Source organism: Scyliorhinus torazame, chromosome 21, assembly GCF_047496885.1.
Source record: "Scyliorhinus torazame isolate Kashiwa2021f chromosome 21, sScyTor2.1, whole genome shotgun sequence".
NCBI classification, from domain to species: Eukaryota; Metazoa; Chordata; class Chondrichthyes; order Carcharhiniformes; family Scyliorhinidae; genus Scyliorhinus; species Scyliorhinus torazame.
This window is the reverse complement of record NC_092727.1, coordinates 34,601,036-34,614,478: the sequence shown is the minus strand read 5'-3', so window position 1 is coordinate 34,614,478 and position 13,443 is coordinate 34,601,036. Positions and strand designations below refer to the sequence as shown.

Sequence of the window (13,443 nt, the reverse complement as noted above, 5' to 3'; positions counted from 1 at the left end):
ACGTGCCTCCTCACCCGGCCCCTGATATTGGAGGGCAATATCTAACCACTGCTGACAAAAACCTGCCAGGAAAATAGTTCAGGATGAATCATTAGCAGACAATGAGCTAAAATCCTGCCTTTATGCAGAGCACTCCTGAATGGCTATGAACGTCTGTATTAAACAGGCATAACAGGAGCAACCAAGACTATTGAGTAGCAACGACTGAAGAGTCAAAAGATGGCCGAAAATCCTATGCCTATATTTGAACCTCACAATATTGTACGAACTGCACTCAGGGGGTGAAGGTAAGATTTAAATGCATCTGTAAATTCATTGTAAGCAATGCTGAGGTCTCTTATATTCATGGACCAGGATAGTCTTCATTACTTTCAGCCTACTAAATAAAGTGGAGTCTTATGGTATTAACAGGCAGATTTTGGGTTGGAAAAGAACTGCTAGAATTCTCAGAGACAAAAGAATAGCTATCACCAGTAGTGTTCATGTGTGTAGATTGGTTATTGATGAATTCCCAATGGGATTATTATTAGAACTGATTCTCATCCTGATATCAGTGTTCTGGATGACAGCATGAGGAGAACAGATCACAAACCTGCAGATGTGCAAAGTTATGTGCAGGTGTAAGGACTTTAGATGAAGAAAATAGATCACAGGCGTTTCTAAATGAGTCGGTGAATGGGCCTATTTCTGGCAGGTGTTTAATTTAGATAAATGTTGTAAAAGAAACTTGGTAGATTGTGAAGCATGTTCACACTAACTGAGGTTAGGTGCCCAGTGGGTCAGGATCCATAAGCTTTCGACCATTCATGACCAATACTGTGAAGGTATTGTAAAAGCAAGTAGAATGTTTGATAACATGTCCAAGATAATTGAAGAGATACCAGGAAGTACGATTCTGTTCCTTGTCTCGGTCTGGCATCACCTAGAACACCGAGGTTAGATTTTCACAGGGAAACTCTCAATCATCTGCCGTAACTCCCTAAGTTCTCCTAAGATTCTTTATTTCTGAGATTTAGCTTCTGCCTGGAGATTCACTGGTCGTTGGAAGAGCCTGGGGGGGGGTGTGTGTGTGTGTGGGGGGGGGGGGGGGGGGGGTGGCTGAGGGTAATGTTGAACTGGAGTTACATTATATGACAGCATAGGACAGGATAATGTGCTTTCATCTGTTTGTAGGTTTAAATATTCTTTCATCTACCAGCGTTTTGGCCACCCTGCTGTCCTCTTTCCTTCAGTTGCGAACGCTTGACTGATTCTGATTGATTTTCTAATTAACTCTGTCGCACAACTGACGATCTGTCATTTATGTTCCAATGTTTTTTTGTTGCATTCACTCTCTAACAGTACTTCCTTGTTCCCTATTCAGTTACTGTTTCCTTGTTCATATTCACCTCGATCTCTCATTTTATTAACCAGCCAATGGCCTGATACTTTCAGCTTTCCTGTATCTTGGACGGAGCACAGCGAGAAAAGTCCAACCGAGAATATCTCACACTTGTTACCTCCCCTGTCTGACCTTCCTTAAGCAGAAGGAAAATCCAGCGGATTCTTTGAGTGGAATGTGCCCATATTTCCTGAACAACCAGGCAGGCTATTAGAGACGGAAATCTGCCCATTGAATTTTGTAATATAAACCCCGGGCCGTTCTGAACAGTTGAAAAAGGCTTATTTAAAGAAAAATAGCCATACAAAATTTAACAATATTTCTGGAATGGTTTCAGTTTATAAGTGTTCCGTCATCTGTTCAAATCTAAACATAAAGTAATGGCTATGGACACTTCTCGATTACCTCGATATGGTATTGCAATTCTAACATTTGTAGGGCATTACTCCTTGTGTTATTTTAATGGACAGGTTAAGACACCAGGTTAATTCCTCCTTTAACATTGTGGGCAGAAGGGTATCATGTGTACACTTTAACTGTTTGCCTTCTCATTTTTGCAGCGCTCAATTCATATCTTTCAGACCCTGAGATTTCTACATCCAGAGGACATTATGGAACATCTTTACTCGTATCTCTTTCAAAAATCATTTAAAAAATAATGAACATTTTGGGTAGTCACGAAGCCTGGTTGTCACTTACCCTTTCTCAGGGCCAGCAGAGGTGAGATGGTGTTTTGGTGCCAAACTGTAATAAGCAGTGTCCAGGGTAAAACAATCAATACAATTGCGAGGATGTCGCGTCTCTTCGGCATCTCCAGGATTGGTCCTACATTTCTTCATCACCTACCACAAACCCCATAAGTTTCAGAACTACAGTTCATTCAACAAACAGTAGAGTTCACAATATTCTACACAAGACATGATTACTTTACACACTCCTTACTGTACGACTTTGATGACAACAGTAACGAGAGGGCACAGATTTGGTGATTTGGCAAAAGAAACAGATGTGATGTGACAAAAAACCTTTTCGCGCAACGAATGGTTCGTATCTGGAATGCGCTGCCTGGAAGTGTGGTGGAGGCAGGTTTAATTGAGGCATTCAAGAGCGCATTAGGTGGTTATTTGAATAGAAACAATGTGCAGGTGTGTGGGGAAAAGGCAGGAAAATGGCACTAAGTATGATGCTCGTTCGGGTGGATTGCGCAAATATGATGGGCCAAATGGCCTCCTCCTGCACTGTAACAATTCTGTGATTGTGAACAATGCCAGCGAGACGTTGCTTAACTAGTCTTGGGACAAACAATGGTAATGTAACGCAACATCTGGAATTCTGGGGCATAGTCTTTCATCCACACCGTTCACTAACAGTGGAATTCTCTACTCCCACCGCCTGTCAATGGGATTTTCCATTGAAGTCACCCCGAGCCACCTGGAAGCCCATGGGCGGGGTTGCGCTGTTGGCAGGAAAAGTAAATCACAACGGCTGGAGAATTCCGGACGAGAAGAAGAACTACCTCAGGCATTCCCAAAGATCATTCAGTGAGACAGTGAAAGCAATTTAGGAGATGATTGTTCTCTTGTCCCCTCTGCACCATGAAATGAAAAATGAATGAAAATCGCTTATTGTCACAAGTAGGCTTCAAATGAAGTTACTGTGAAAAGCCCCTAGTCGCCACATTCCGGCGCCTGTTCGGGGAGGCCGGTACGAGGCCGGTACACCATCTGCAGAAGTGGACTTTTTTTCCGTGGTCCAGAAGAAAACTAACATCTTCTAATGTGTGCATGATTCTAAATTTATAACTGCAAAGCTTACACACTGAGGCATATACTGGAAAGTGATGATTGACCTGTACTTTGAACTATATTTGCAAAGTACTGTTCACGAGCCCAACGGTAACCTTCTATCCTATCCCATCTGTAAAGAAAGATAAAACTCATGCAAATTAACCCCAACAAATCCACCTCAAACCTGTATTTTAGCTCCTCTACAAGTGTCACTAGTATTTTATACAGTCTTGTTCTCTGAAAATGACAAAAACAATTTCTTTTCCGAAAAACCTTTCTGAAATATATCCACAGTTAAGGAGAGGAAAGATTGGCTCATTTACTGCTCTCTCATTCTCTATCTCAGTGGTTCCCAACTTTTTCAGCAACATGGCGCACTTCAATGAGACAAACAACTCCTCGGCACATTCACTTAGACTCTAGTGGACAGGCTCAAAAAGCAATTAAAATGACGAATCATTTCTCCACTGGCGACAGTTTTAGGGGGGAAAAAAATTAACTCAACATTTTTCTACCTGTTAGGCGAAGAAAACAAAGCACTCGGTGAGCAGCAATTCCAAATATCATCCTTCAGTTTCCATTACCATGTGATGGAGTGGAGATTACTTCAGCATTGAACTTGGGTTCCCGCTACGCCCTTGTTCATTCGTATTTAGGTCCGCGGTAGGTAGGCAAGGTGGGTGGTGACAATAACCACAGTAATAGAATCTAGACTCCCGACAGTGCTGAAGGCGATCATTCGGCACATCGAGTCTGCACCAACCGTCCGAAAGAGCACCCCACCTAGCTAGGCCCACTCCCTCAACCTCACCTGACCTTTGGCAATTTATCATGGCCAATCCACCTAACATGCATATCTTTGGATTGTGGGAGGAAACAGAGCATCCAGAGGAAACCCATGTCCTGCCCAGTCCTAGCTTCGGGTATCGATACATTCTCCAATGAAGCACACATTGTGTCATCTCACTGTCGAGAACATGAAACAACCAAGAACGTCAGTGGGTTCGCAGTTTTAGTTTGAAACCAGTTTTCACAGCACCAGATTGACTTTGGTATGTTGTCTTTGTTTCTGAATTGTAATTGTTAAGAGTCAAATGGCAGCTTCTTCAGTTGCAAAATTGATTACGACCTCAACAAAGGCTGTTGGCCCAAGTGTTTTTGTTTAAAAAAATGCAATGAAGAAAAAGTTGGATATAGGAGAATGGAATCCCATCAAATTGATAGGTTGGCTGAATCCCAAGATCTTAACTAGTTGTTTAATAGGATTGAAAATGGGGTTTCAGAATTATCGCTTGACTGTAAAGTTTCCAAGGCACAACAGGATTTATCACGAGGGAGCACCGAGAGCACCAGGCTGGTGAAAGTAACCCAGAGGTTTTGAGCTCTGGCATGTCCTGGTGCTTTGTGCGTTGCTGCTCAAGGTAGGACAGACATTATGATTGGTGTTGGTTATTCAAAAGTAGCAAATTCTGTTCTTTGCTAATTTAAGGCAGGCATTTTACACAGATTAATGTAATAATGCGAACAATTCATACATGAATATTTTAGAAAAGCATCCAGGTTTGCCCGGTTGAGTTTTAACTGAGAACCAGATTGGGAAATTTCACCTCAGGAATTTGAATCTATAATCCATTTCAAAATGGTTGTAAAGTAAACTCCCTGCACCGGGGGCAAGCCCACAGCCTCTCCCAGTAACTGGGGCAGTGGGGAGACTCCAAGCTGACAGCCTCTCAGGGTTAAATTGCCACAAATTCTCGTTTGCAACAAAACCCATTTTAAAATTGGGGCTGGGCATTCTGATGTCATCCCCTTTCCTAAGCAGCTATTGGCCGGGTGTTCCACCAGTCATGGAAGAGAGATGTGTCCTGTGTCTCTGGTATCACTGATTGGCTGACCCGTGGATACATTTGCAATTTCACATTTGGGCCTGGATTCTCCAAACGTGGGGCTATGTCCCCACACCGGCGTACAAACGCTAGCGTTTCACTCTTGACTTTCCTTAAAAATGTCATGAGCGATTCACATACCTGCAGGGTGCTAGCAGGGCTCCGGTGTGCTTCTCGCAGCTTTGGTTGCGGATACGGGCCCCCGCACTTCCGGTCGGGAGTCTGTGCATGCGCACGATGGCAGCCTGCAGCGGCCACGCCGTGCGCCATGGCGGACTTGGACTGTGAACCGACATCGATAATGTAGGCCCCCGCGAGATGGCACGTGCCTGCGGATCCGAGCCACCCGAGCGCTGCCCTGGCCGCCCATGAGGCCCCCCCCACCCCGCTGCTCAATTCCCCCGCCCCCTCTCCAGCAAAACTATGCCTATCTCAAAATGTGGAGATTTTGTACCTTTTGTGCACAATTTCACACACACTTGGACAGTTCTCACGGCACACCGGTTGAAGACCACTGCTGTTATTATAAGTGTGATTGAATGTAGAACCCAGAAGGTGGTGACTTGCCCCTTCACTCCTACCATCATTCGCTGGAAAGGCTCCAATGTCAGACTCTTTAAAATTTAGTGTAAGGAAAAGTGAGCTCAGTGGCAGCCTCAAACGTAAGATGAATAGCCAAAGAATATTTGTATTTGGATGCTGTGGTGTTGGATGTTCTGACACACAGATGAGCCAACACGGTTGTATATGGTACAACGCTATTTTATTTAAACTTACTACTTACAGTTTGGTCTTTGCACTCTGCACGTGGGGGTTCCCTGCTTGTGATGTTTTAACAGCTCTTTCTTGTTCCCTTCTCCCCAGACCTACTGACCACCAGGTGTCGTGCTCGTGCTTTTTATGTGGTTGGTGTTCTTGTCTGTGATTGGTTGTGGTGTTGTGTACTCTGATTTGCCTGTTAGTGTGTCCATCATGATGTGTGTGTTTGAATATCATGACATCCCCCCTTTTTACAAAGATATGTGCCTACGTGGTAATAAATATGATCGTGTCGTGAGTGCATCTAAGAGTGTGTGTGTGTCGTGTGCAGCATGTGCATATGACAGAACTATGTACATGGGGCGATGTCGGGTCAAAGAAGGCCAGCACTGGTGCCGTGACCAGTTTGTGCTTGAGCTCCTCCCATTCCCGCTGATGCGATTGGTGCCAGTTGAATTCTGTCGATTTTTTTACGAGATGGCGCATATTTGTTGTATGAGAAGCCAGGTTGGGAATGAACTTCCCAAGGAAGTTGACCATGCCCAGGAATCTTAAGACAGCCTTCTTGTCAGCCGGTCGTGGCATGGCTGTGATGGCGCTAACCTTGTCTGCATCGGGACAGACCCCTGACCTTGAGATGTGGTCCCCGAGGAATTTCAGCTCCGTCTGGCCGAAGGCACACTTCGCACGGTTGAGACGCAGGCCATTTTGTCGTATGCGGGTAAAGACACGTCGTAGACGATGCATGTGTTCCTGCGGAGTGGTGGACCAAATGATGATATCGTCCACATATACACGTACCCCTTCGATGCCTTCCATCATCTGCTCCATAATGCGGTGGAAAACTTCAGATGCTGAAATGATGCCGAATGGCATCCGGTTGTAGCAGAATCTGCCAAAAGGGGTGTTGAATGTGCATAGTCTTCGGCTGGCCGGGTCCAGTTGGATCTGCCAGAATCCTTTGGACGCATCCAATTTAGTGAATATTTTGGCTCGCGCCATCTCGCTGGTGAGGTCTTCTCGTTTCGGGATGGGATAGTGTTCCCGCATGATGTTGTTATTCAGATCTTTAGGATCTATACATATACGGAGCTCGCCAGAGGGCTTCTTTACACAGACCATGGAGCTGACCCATGGCGTGGGCTCCGTGACCCTGGATAGGACCCCTTGGTCCTGAAGAATCTGCAGTTGTGCCTTGAGGCGGTCTTTGAGTGGCGCAGGAACCCTGCGAGGTGCGTGAACGACAGGGATGGCGTCCGGTCTGAGTCGAATCTTGTACGTGTATGGCAATGTCCCCATGCCTTCAAAAACCTCCTGGTTGTGAGCAAGGAGGGAATGGAGATTTGCGTGGAACTCAGCATCCGGGAAGTCGGATATCTCATCTGGAGAGAGAGACATAATGCGCTGTACCAGGTGAAGGACCTTACACGCCTGTGCGCCCAGTAACGAGTCCTTTGATGAGCCGACAACTTCGAAGGGGAGTGTGGCCGTGTACATCTTGTGAGTCACCTGTAGCTGGCAAGATCCTATGGACGGGATGACGTTCCCGTTATAGTCAACCATCTTGAGCCGGGATGGCGTGATGGGTGGTTTGACCTTCATGGCCTGGACTGCAGAGTAAGCAATCAGGTTGGCGGATGCGCCGGTGTCCAGACGGAAGGCGACGCGCGATCGGTTGACCATCAGGGTGGCACACCACTCATCGGCTGGATTGATGGCATTGACCTTGTTGACATCAATGACGGAAACGCGGAAGGCATCCTGGTCATCTGCATCACTTAACTGGAAGTCTTGATGCGTGGGCTGGACGGTCCTGACTTGTCTGCGAGATTGTCGAGGATGCGCCGGATCCATGGGTTGAGCCGAACGACAGTGGGCTGCGTAGTGGCCCATCTTGCCACATCTGAGGCACTGTCGGTTTTTTGCAGGACATTGCCCTTTTAAATGTAGAGCTCCACAATTGCCGCACGTCATGACGTCACGGCGTTCGTTGCGCCACTGCGCATGCGCAGTGCGATCTTGCGGTGGGCGCGCCTGCGCAGTGCGTCCCTCGTTGTGGCCGTTATTTTTGGCGCGCACCTGCGCGGGAGACCGCGAAAAGCGCGGGAAGCGGCCGCTGTCGTCCAGGCCGTGGGTCGGGAAGTAATCGACGGCCTGGATGCGTTCGACGTCGTGGGCGGCCTGGCTTGCCGATTCGACGGCTGGGGACCCCCTCCGTGCCAACTCGGACACCTGAAATCGGGCAAAACGGCAGGTAGCATTTTCGTGGAGGACACAGGCTTCCACAGCAGACGCTAAGGTGAGGCTTTTCATTTTAAGAAGCTGCTGGCGTAGGCCACTAGAGGCAACGCCAAAAACAATCTGGTCCCTGATCATGGACTCTGTGGTGGTGCCGTAACCGCAGGACTGCGCTAGAATCCGGAGGTGCGTCAAGAAGGGTTGAAAAAGCTCCTCCTTACCTTGCAGGCGTTGCTGAAAGAGGTATCTTTCAAAACTTTCATTTACTTCAACTTGAAAGTGCTGGTCCAGTTTGAGGATGACTGTGTCATATTTGGATTGGTTTTCGCCTTCTTCGAACACCAGTGAGTTGAAGACGTTGGTGGCGTGCTGACCTGCGTAGAAGAGGAGCATTGCAATCTTCGTGTCATTCGAGGCATTCTGTTTTTCGGTGGCACGGATGTACAGGTCAAATCGCTGCCTGTAGAGCTTCCAGTTGGTACCTAGGTTCCCCGCGACTTGCATCGGCTGCGGTTTGTCGGTGTGGTCCATGTCCAGAATGGCAGGTTAGTAGGCAGGTATCGATCCACTCCTGTACCATGTGGTGTTGGGTGTTCTGACACACAGATGAGCCAACACGGTTGTATATGGTACAACGCTATTTTATTTAAACTTACTACTTACAGTTTGGTCTTTGCACTCTGCACGTGGGGGTTCCCTGCTTGTGATGTTTTAACAGCTCTTTCTTGTTCCCTTCTCCCCAGACCTACTGACCACCAGGTGTCGTGCTCGTGCTTTTTATGTGGTTGGTGTTCTTGTCTGTGATTGGTTGTGGTGTTGTGTACTCTGATTTGCCTGTTAGTGTGTCCATCATGATGTGTGTGTTTGAATATCATGACAGATGCTAAAAGAATCAAGGGACAGGGGCAAGGTGGGAAAGTGGAGTTGAGAGAGAAGGCCAACAAAATCTTCCTAGTGATGGAGCAGTCTCATGGGGCTACGTGGCTACTTCTTTTTGTCTTACTTATGTTCGTATGCTCAAATCATCTGTTTTAATTTTGGTGGTGCAATTAAGGGAAGTCAAGTGAATGGAGACTTTCTTCCTACCTTAGTCAACAAAACAGGTAGATGGGGTATTGGTTCAACATCTCATGCACCTCTGACAATATAGCCCTCTGTATTGCCACATATATTTATCTAGGTCTGAAATGGGGGCAAGGTGACATCAACTACCGGGAATGTATTATACCATTTGCTTTATCACATTGAAACAGGATTATTATGAGCTCTGGGGATTGGTAAAGCAGTTTTTAATCAGCTTATTGAAATTCAAATCTTCCCACTGTCTATATCAGAGACTAAGGAAATTGTTTATTACATGGGAGGCTTTGCCTATAACAAGGTCCCCCCGTGATTAGTCTGCGCTTTGCAACTGATGGTTTTAATTGACTTTGACTTTGTTTTCATGAGAAAGTAATTTTGAGGTGCCGGAAGAGAGATTGTCATCTCACTGGGGATATTTTGGTTATAAAAGCAAAATTTCATTTCCAGTTCCCCAGAGGAACCAGGGACAGGAATCCAGCTCAAAGACTGTTACACAAACTGCGTACCAATGTTGTACTTTTAAAGTACAAACTTTGAGGTACCTTTTCTGCCACTGCAGCTGGCAAGGAGTCTAGCCTACTAAAAGTATCGAGAATTTTGGGTAGGTAGTGCCTATTACTTCACAATCATTTTCGTTACGTGCTCTCTTGCTGTAATCATGTCTCTCCACCAGGTGTGCCAAGTCAGAAAATCAACCCTTTCATCTCAATTGACATCATCAAATTTTATAAATCGTGCTTCAGGATACCATGTCGCTCCACTCTGTGCGAAAGAGATTAATTATTTTCCAAGACAGACCCTGCTTAGTATGGTTATGGTAATTAAAGCAGCCATTTTGAGCTGATTGAATATTGAGGCACTAGGCAGAAGAGTTCAATCAGAGTTGAAGGGCTTGATGATTGTTATTGTGTCATGTAATTTGGAATAACACAAGCTGACACGTGATGCAGTTTTGAGTAAAAGATGCTCCAGACTTTGAAGTGAGTTCAATGTGTTTTATTGAACTATTAGCACAGTTCTCAATGAGTTCGACTCTCTGCTAAACTCAATGTAGTAACTCAGTCCAACTGAGCCAGCCTTGCTCTAAGCCACGTGCTGGGATGTGATGCTAGGGATACACCCTGTCTCACTCTGTAAATGTTGGTCTGTGGAAAGAGGCGGGGTATGAGTGCCTCATCCCTTTTATAGTGAGATACCACCCCTGAGTGTCCTGATTGCTCATTGGCCGTGTCTTATTCTATGTGTTCATTAGCTGCATGTTTGCATATCATGACATCTCCCCTTTTTTATGTTTTGTTGGCGTATGTGAATGTATTGACATGTGAATGAGTCTGTCTAACGTGACTGACGGAGGACAACAGAACAGAGCAAACAAAACAAACGTTCACAAGTCCAGTCTCTGAGACTTGCGTCTGATCCTGGTCGACCGCCGGAGAGGTGGTGGAGGGGATGACGGCGCCTTGACAGGCGGGATGGAAGCCTGACTGGAGGCCTCGTGGTGCGAGGTATCAGGAGGTGGCAATTCAACATTTGGAAATGGAGGAGAAAGTGGTTGCGGGCAGGCAACTTTGCGCAGTGCCCGTCGATTCCTTCGCACGATGGAGCCATCAGCCATACGTACAACATAAGAGCGGGGCGCGGCCTGTCGAACAACGACAGCCGGGGCAGACCACCCACCATTCGGTATCTGGATCCTGACCGTGTCTGCCGGGGATAGCACGGCCAGATCGGTGGCATGGGCATCATAGCCCTGCTTTTGACCGTCTCTGAGCTGCTGCATCTTCTGCAGCACCGGGAGGTGATCCAGGTTGGGCAGGTGTATGGCTGGAAGCGTCGTCCGCAGGTCCCTGTTCATCAGGAGTTTGAGACGGCGACATGCCAGTGGACAATAGAGTCACCCTGTATGCGAGCAGCGCAAGGTGGATGGCGGAAGCAGAGTCCGCGGCCTTGCAGATGAGCTGTTTCACAATGTGCACCCCTTTCTCGACTTTTCCATTGGACTGCGGATAGTGCGGACTGGAGGTGGCATGCTCGAAATTGTATGACCTGGCAAACGTGGACCATTCTCGACTCTTAAAGCACGGGCCATTGTCGCTCATGACGGTGATTATGATGCAATGCCTTGAGAACGTCTCCTTACAGGCTTTGATGACGGTCCAAGAGGTGATGTCCGGGAGCTTCAGCCCCTCAGGGTAATTCGACAAATAGTCGATGATCAATACATAGTCGCGACCATTCGCTTGAAAGAGGTCGATGCCAACCTTGGACCACGGAGAGGTCACTATGTAATGCTGTTGGAGCATCTCCTTGCTCTGCGCTGTCTGGAACCGCTGACAGGTAGCACAGTTCAGGATCATGTTCGTGATGCCCTGGCTGATGCTGGGCCAGTTGACAGCTTGCCGGGCTCTGCGTCTGCACTTCACGATGCCCAGGTGTCCCTCATGAATCTGGCGCAGCACCAAGCTCGGGAGACCGAGCGGATCCTGTCCAGCTTGAGGAGGATACCATCAATCACCGTCAGGTCATCCTTCACATTGTAAAATTGTGGGCACTGCGCTTTCTGCCAGCCATTGGTGAGGTTGTGGATGACGCGCTGCAGGAGGGGGTCTTTGGCAGCACGGTAGCATTGTGGATAGCACAATTGCTTCACAGCTCCAGGGTCCCAGGTTCGATTCCGGCTTGGGTCACTGTCTGTGCGGAGTCTGCACATCCTCCCCGTGTGTGCGTGGGTTTCCTCCGGGTGCTCCGGTTTCCTCCCACAGTCCAAAGATGTGCAGGCTGGGTGGATTGTCCGTGATAAATTGCCCCTTAGTGTCCAAAATTGCCCTTAGTGTTGGGTGGGGTTACTGGGTTATGGGGATGGGGTGGAGGTGTTGACCTTGGGTAAGGTGCTCTTTCCAAGAGCTGGTGCAGACTCGATGGGCCGAATGGCCTCCTTCTGCACTGTAAATTCTATGATAATCACGGATCAGGCGAGCGCCATTCATTACTTGTCTCTACAAACGGGGACCAGACAGAACGGCACTCCTGGGTATCCCCCAGGGGATGGGAGGCCCCAAGGTGCATACCTTCTGGGCAGTGTTGTACCCTGGCAAGTTTGGTACCACCCAGGAACACTGGCAGTGCCACCTGGGTGCCAGTCTGGCATTGCCAAGTTGCCCTTTGTGGCACTGCTAGCTGGCAGGGGCACTGCCATGGTACCAGGTTGGCACTGCAAAGCTTGCATTTTTCACACAGTGGCGATCGGGCCGGGGTGCGGGTAGGGGAGTTGGGGGATTGCGAGGACCCCTCATGGTGAGTTGGGGCTGGGGGGGATCCGGGGTTGCGCCTGGGACTCCGTTACACTGAGGAGGTCGCAAAAGACTTAATTTTTATGGTCCTGTGTAACCCTTGGGCCACCTCTGCCCTGCCTCAGTTCATCCCTTTATGTGGATCGGTATCAAATTTCTGTCAAGTCTGCGTTAAAGATGCTATTTAAGGGCAATTGTTGTTGATGGCTCGTGCTGTTTGATGACTAGAAATTAAGCAGTAAAGATAAAGTCTAATTTTTAAGTGACATGGGAATCACTTACGGGAGTGACCGAAAATGCTGAATCTGAGAAAATATCTTGAGCAGGCTGGAAATTTGAAACACTGCACATCACTGTTGTTCATGGCGGAGGACTACAAACAATTTCTGTCCACAAGGTTTTCCAACTCAACCTGGCTGGCTTTAGTAAAGTTCTTCAGGATTCGATTGGAAAGAACAGACTTGTATATTTGGTCACCAGCTGTAAGTAGATGTTTCCCCATCGGGATGAAACGCGGTCACCCCCTCAGCAAGCATGTGGCTGAAGGTAAATGTTGGACATAATCCCACCAGAATGAATGAATTTCCACCTAGATGTGGCAATGGATACATAACAAGCATCTAAGATCCGTTCTTGAAGAAACACTCAGCAAGGAACCCTTGACAATGAACGAGAAAGATCCCCACTGATATGATCATTTGTAATCTTACCTTCTGCCCATCACCTTCACCGTTTCAACCCTAAGCCCGTGCTTAACTATTTTGTAGAAACCAAGTTCAAACAGGACAATCATATAATCAACTATATACCACTGATATATGGGCAAGCAGTAGTCTCTTCAGAGCCACTGCACAGACTGATTTCACCCCTCCTTCTCGCTCCCAATGAATTCCATTGCAGGTTAGTTTCCTAAAAACCTAAACAGTGAATGTCAGAGGGATAGTCAATCGTTCAGGCCATCAAAGCTCGAGCCTAAATCTCTCCTCATTCTGTGTTCACACTCAAACACCCCCCATTCT

The 13,443-nt window shown here is 47.3% G+C and overlaps 1 protein-coding gene across 2 annotated transcripts in view; it reads right to left on the bottom strand.

Annotated features, from left to right (window-relative positions):
* The window catches only part of LOC140398247 (galactosylgalactosylxylosylprotein 3-beta-glucuronosyltransferase 1-like), a 305,288-nt gene that overhangs the window by 83,844 nt on the left and 208,001 nt on the right, over window positions 1-13,443 (bottom strand). For both annotated transcript variants that reach the window (XM_072486684.1, XM_072486682.1), the window contains one exon: window positions 2,081-2,223. In XM_072486684.1, the coding sequence (XP_072342785.1) occupies window positions 2,081-2,192 (112 nt within the window). In that variant the 5' untranslated portion in view covers window positions 2,193-2,223. The remainder of the gene's footprint in view (window positions 1-2,080; window positions 2,224-13,443) is intronic.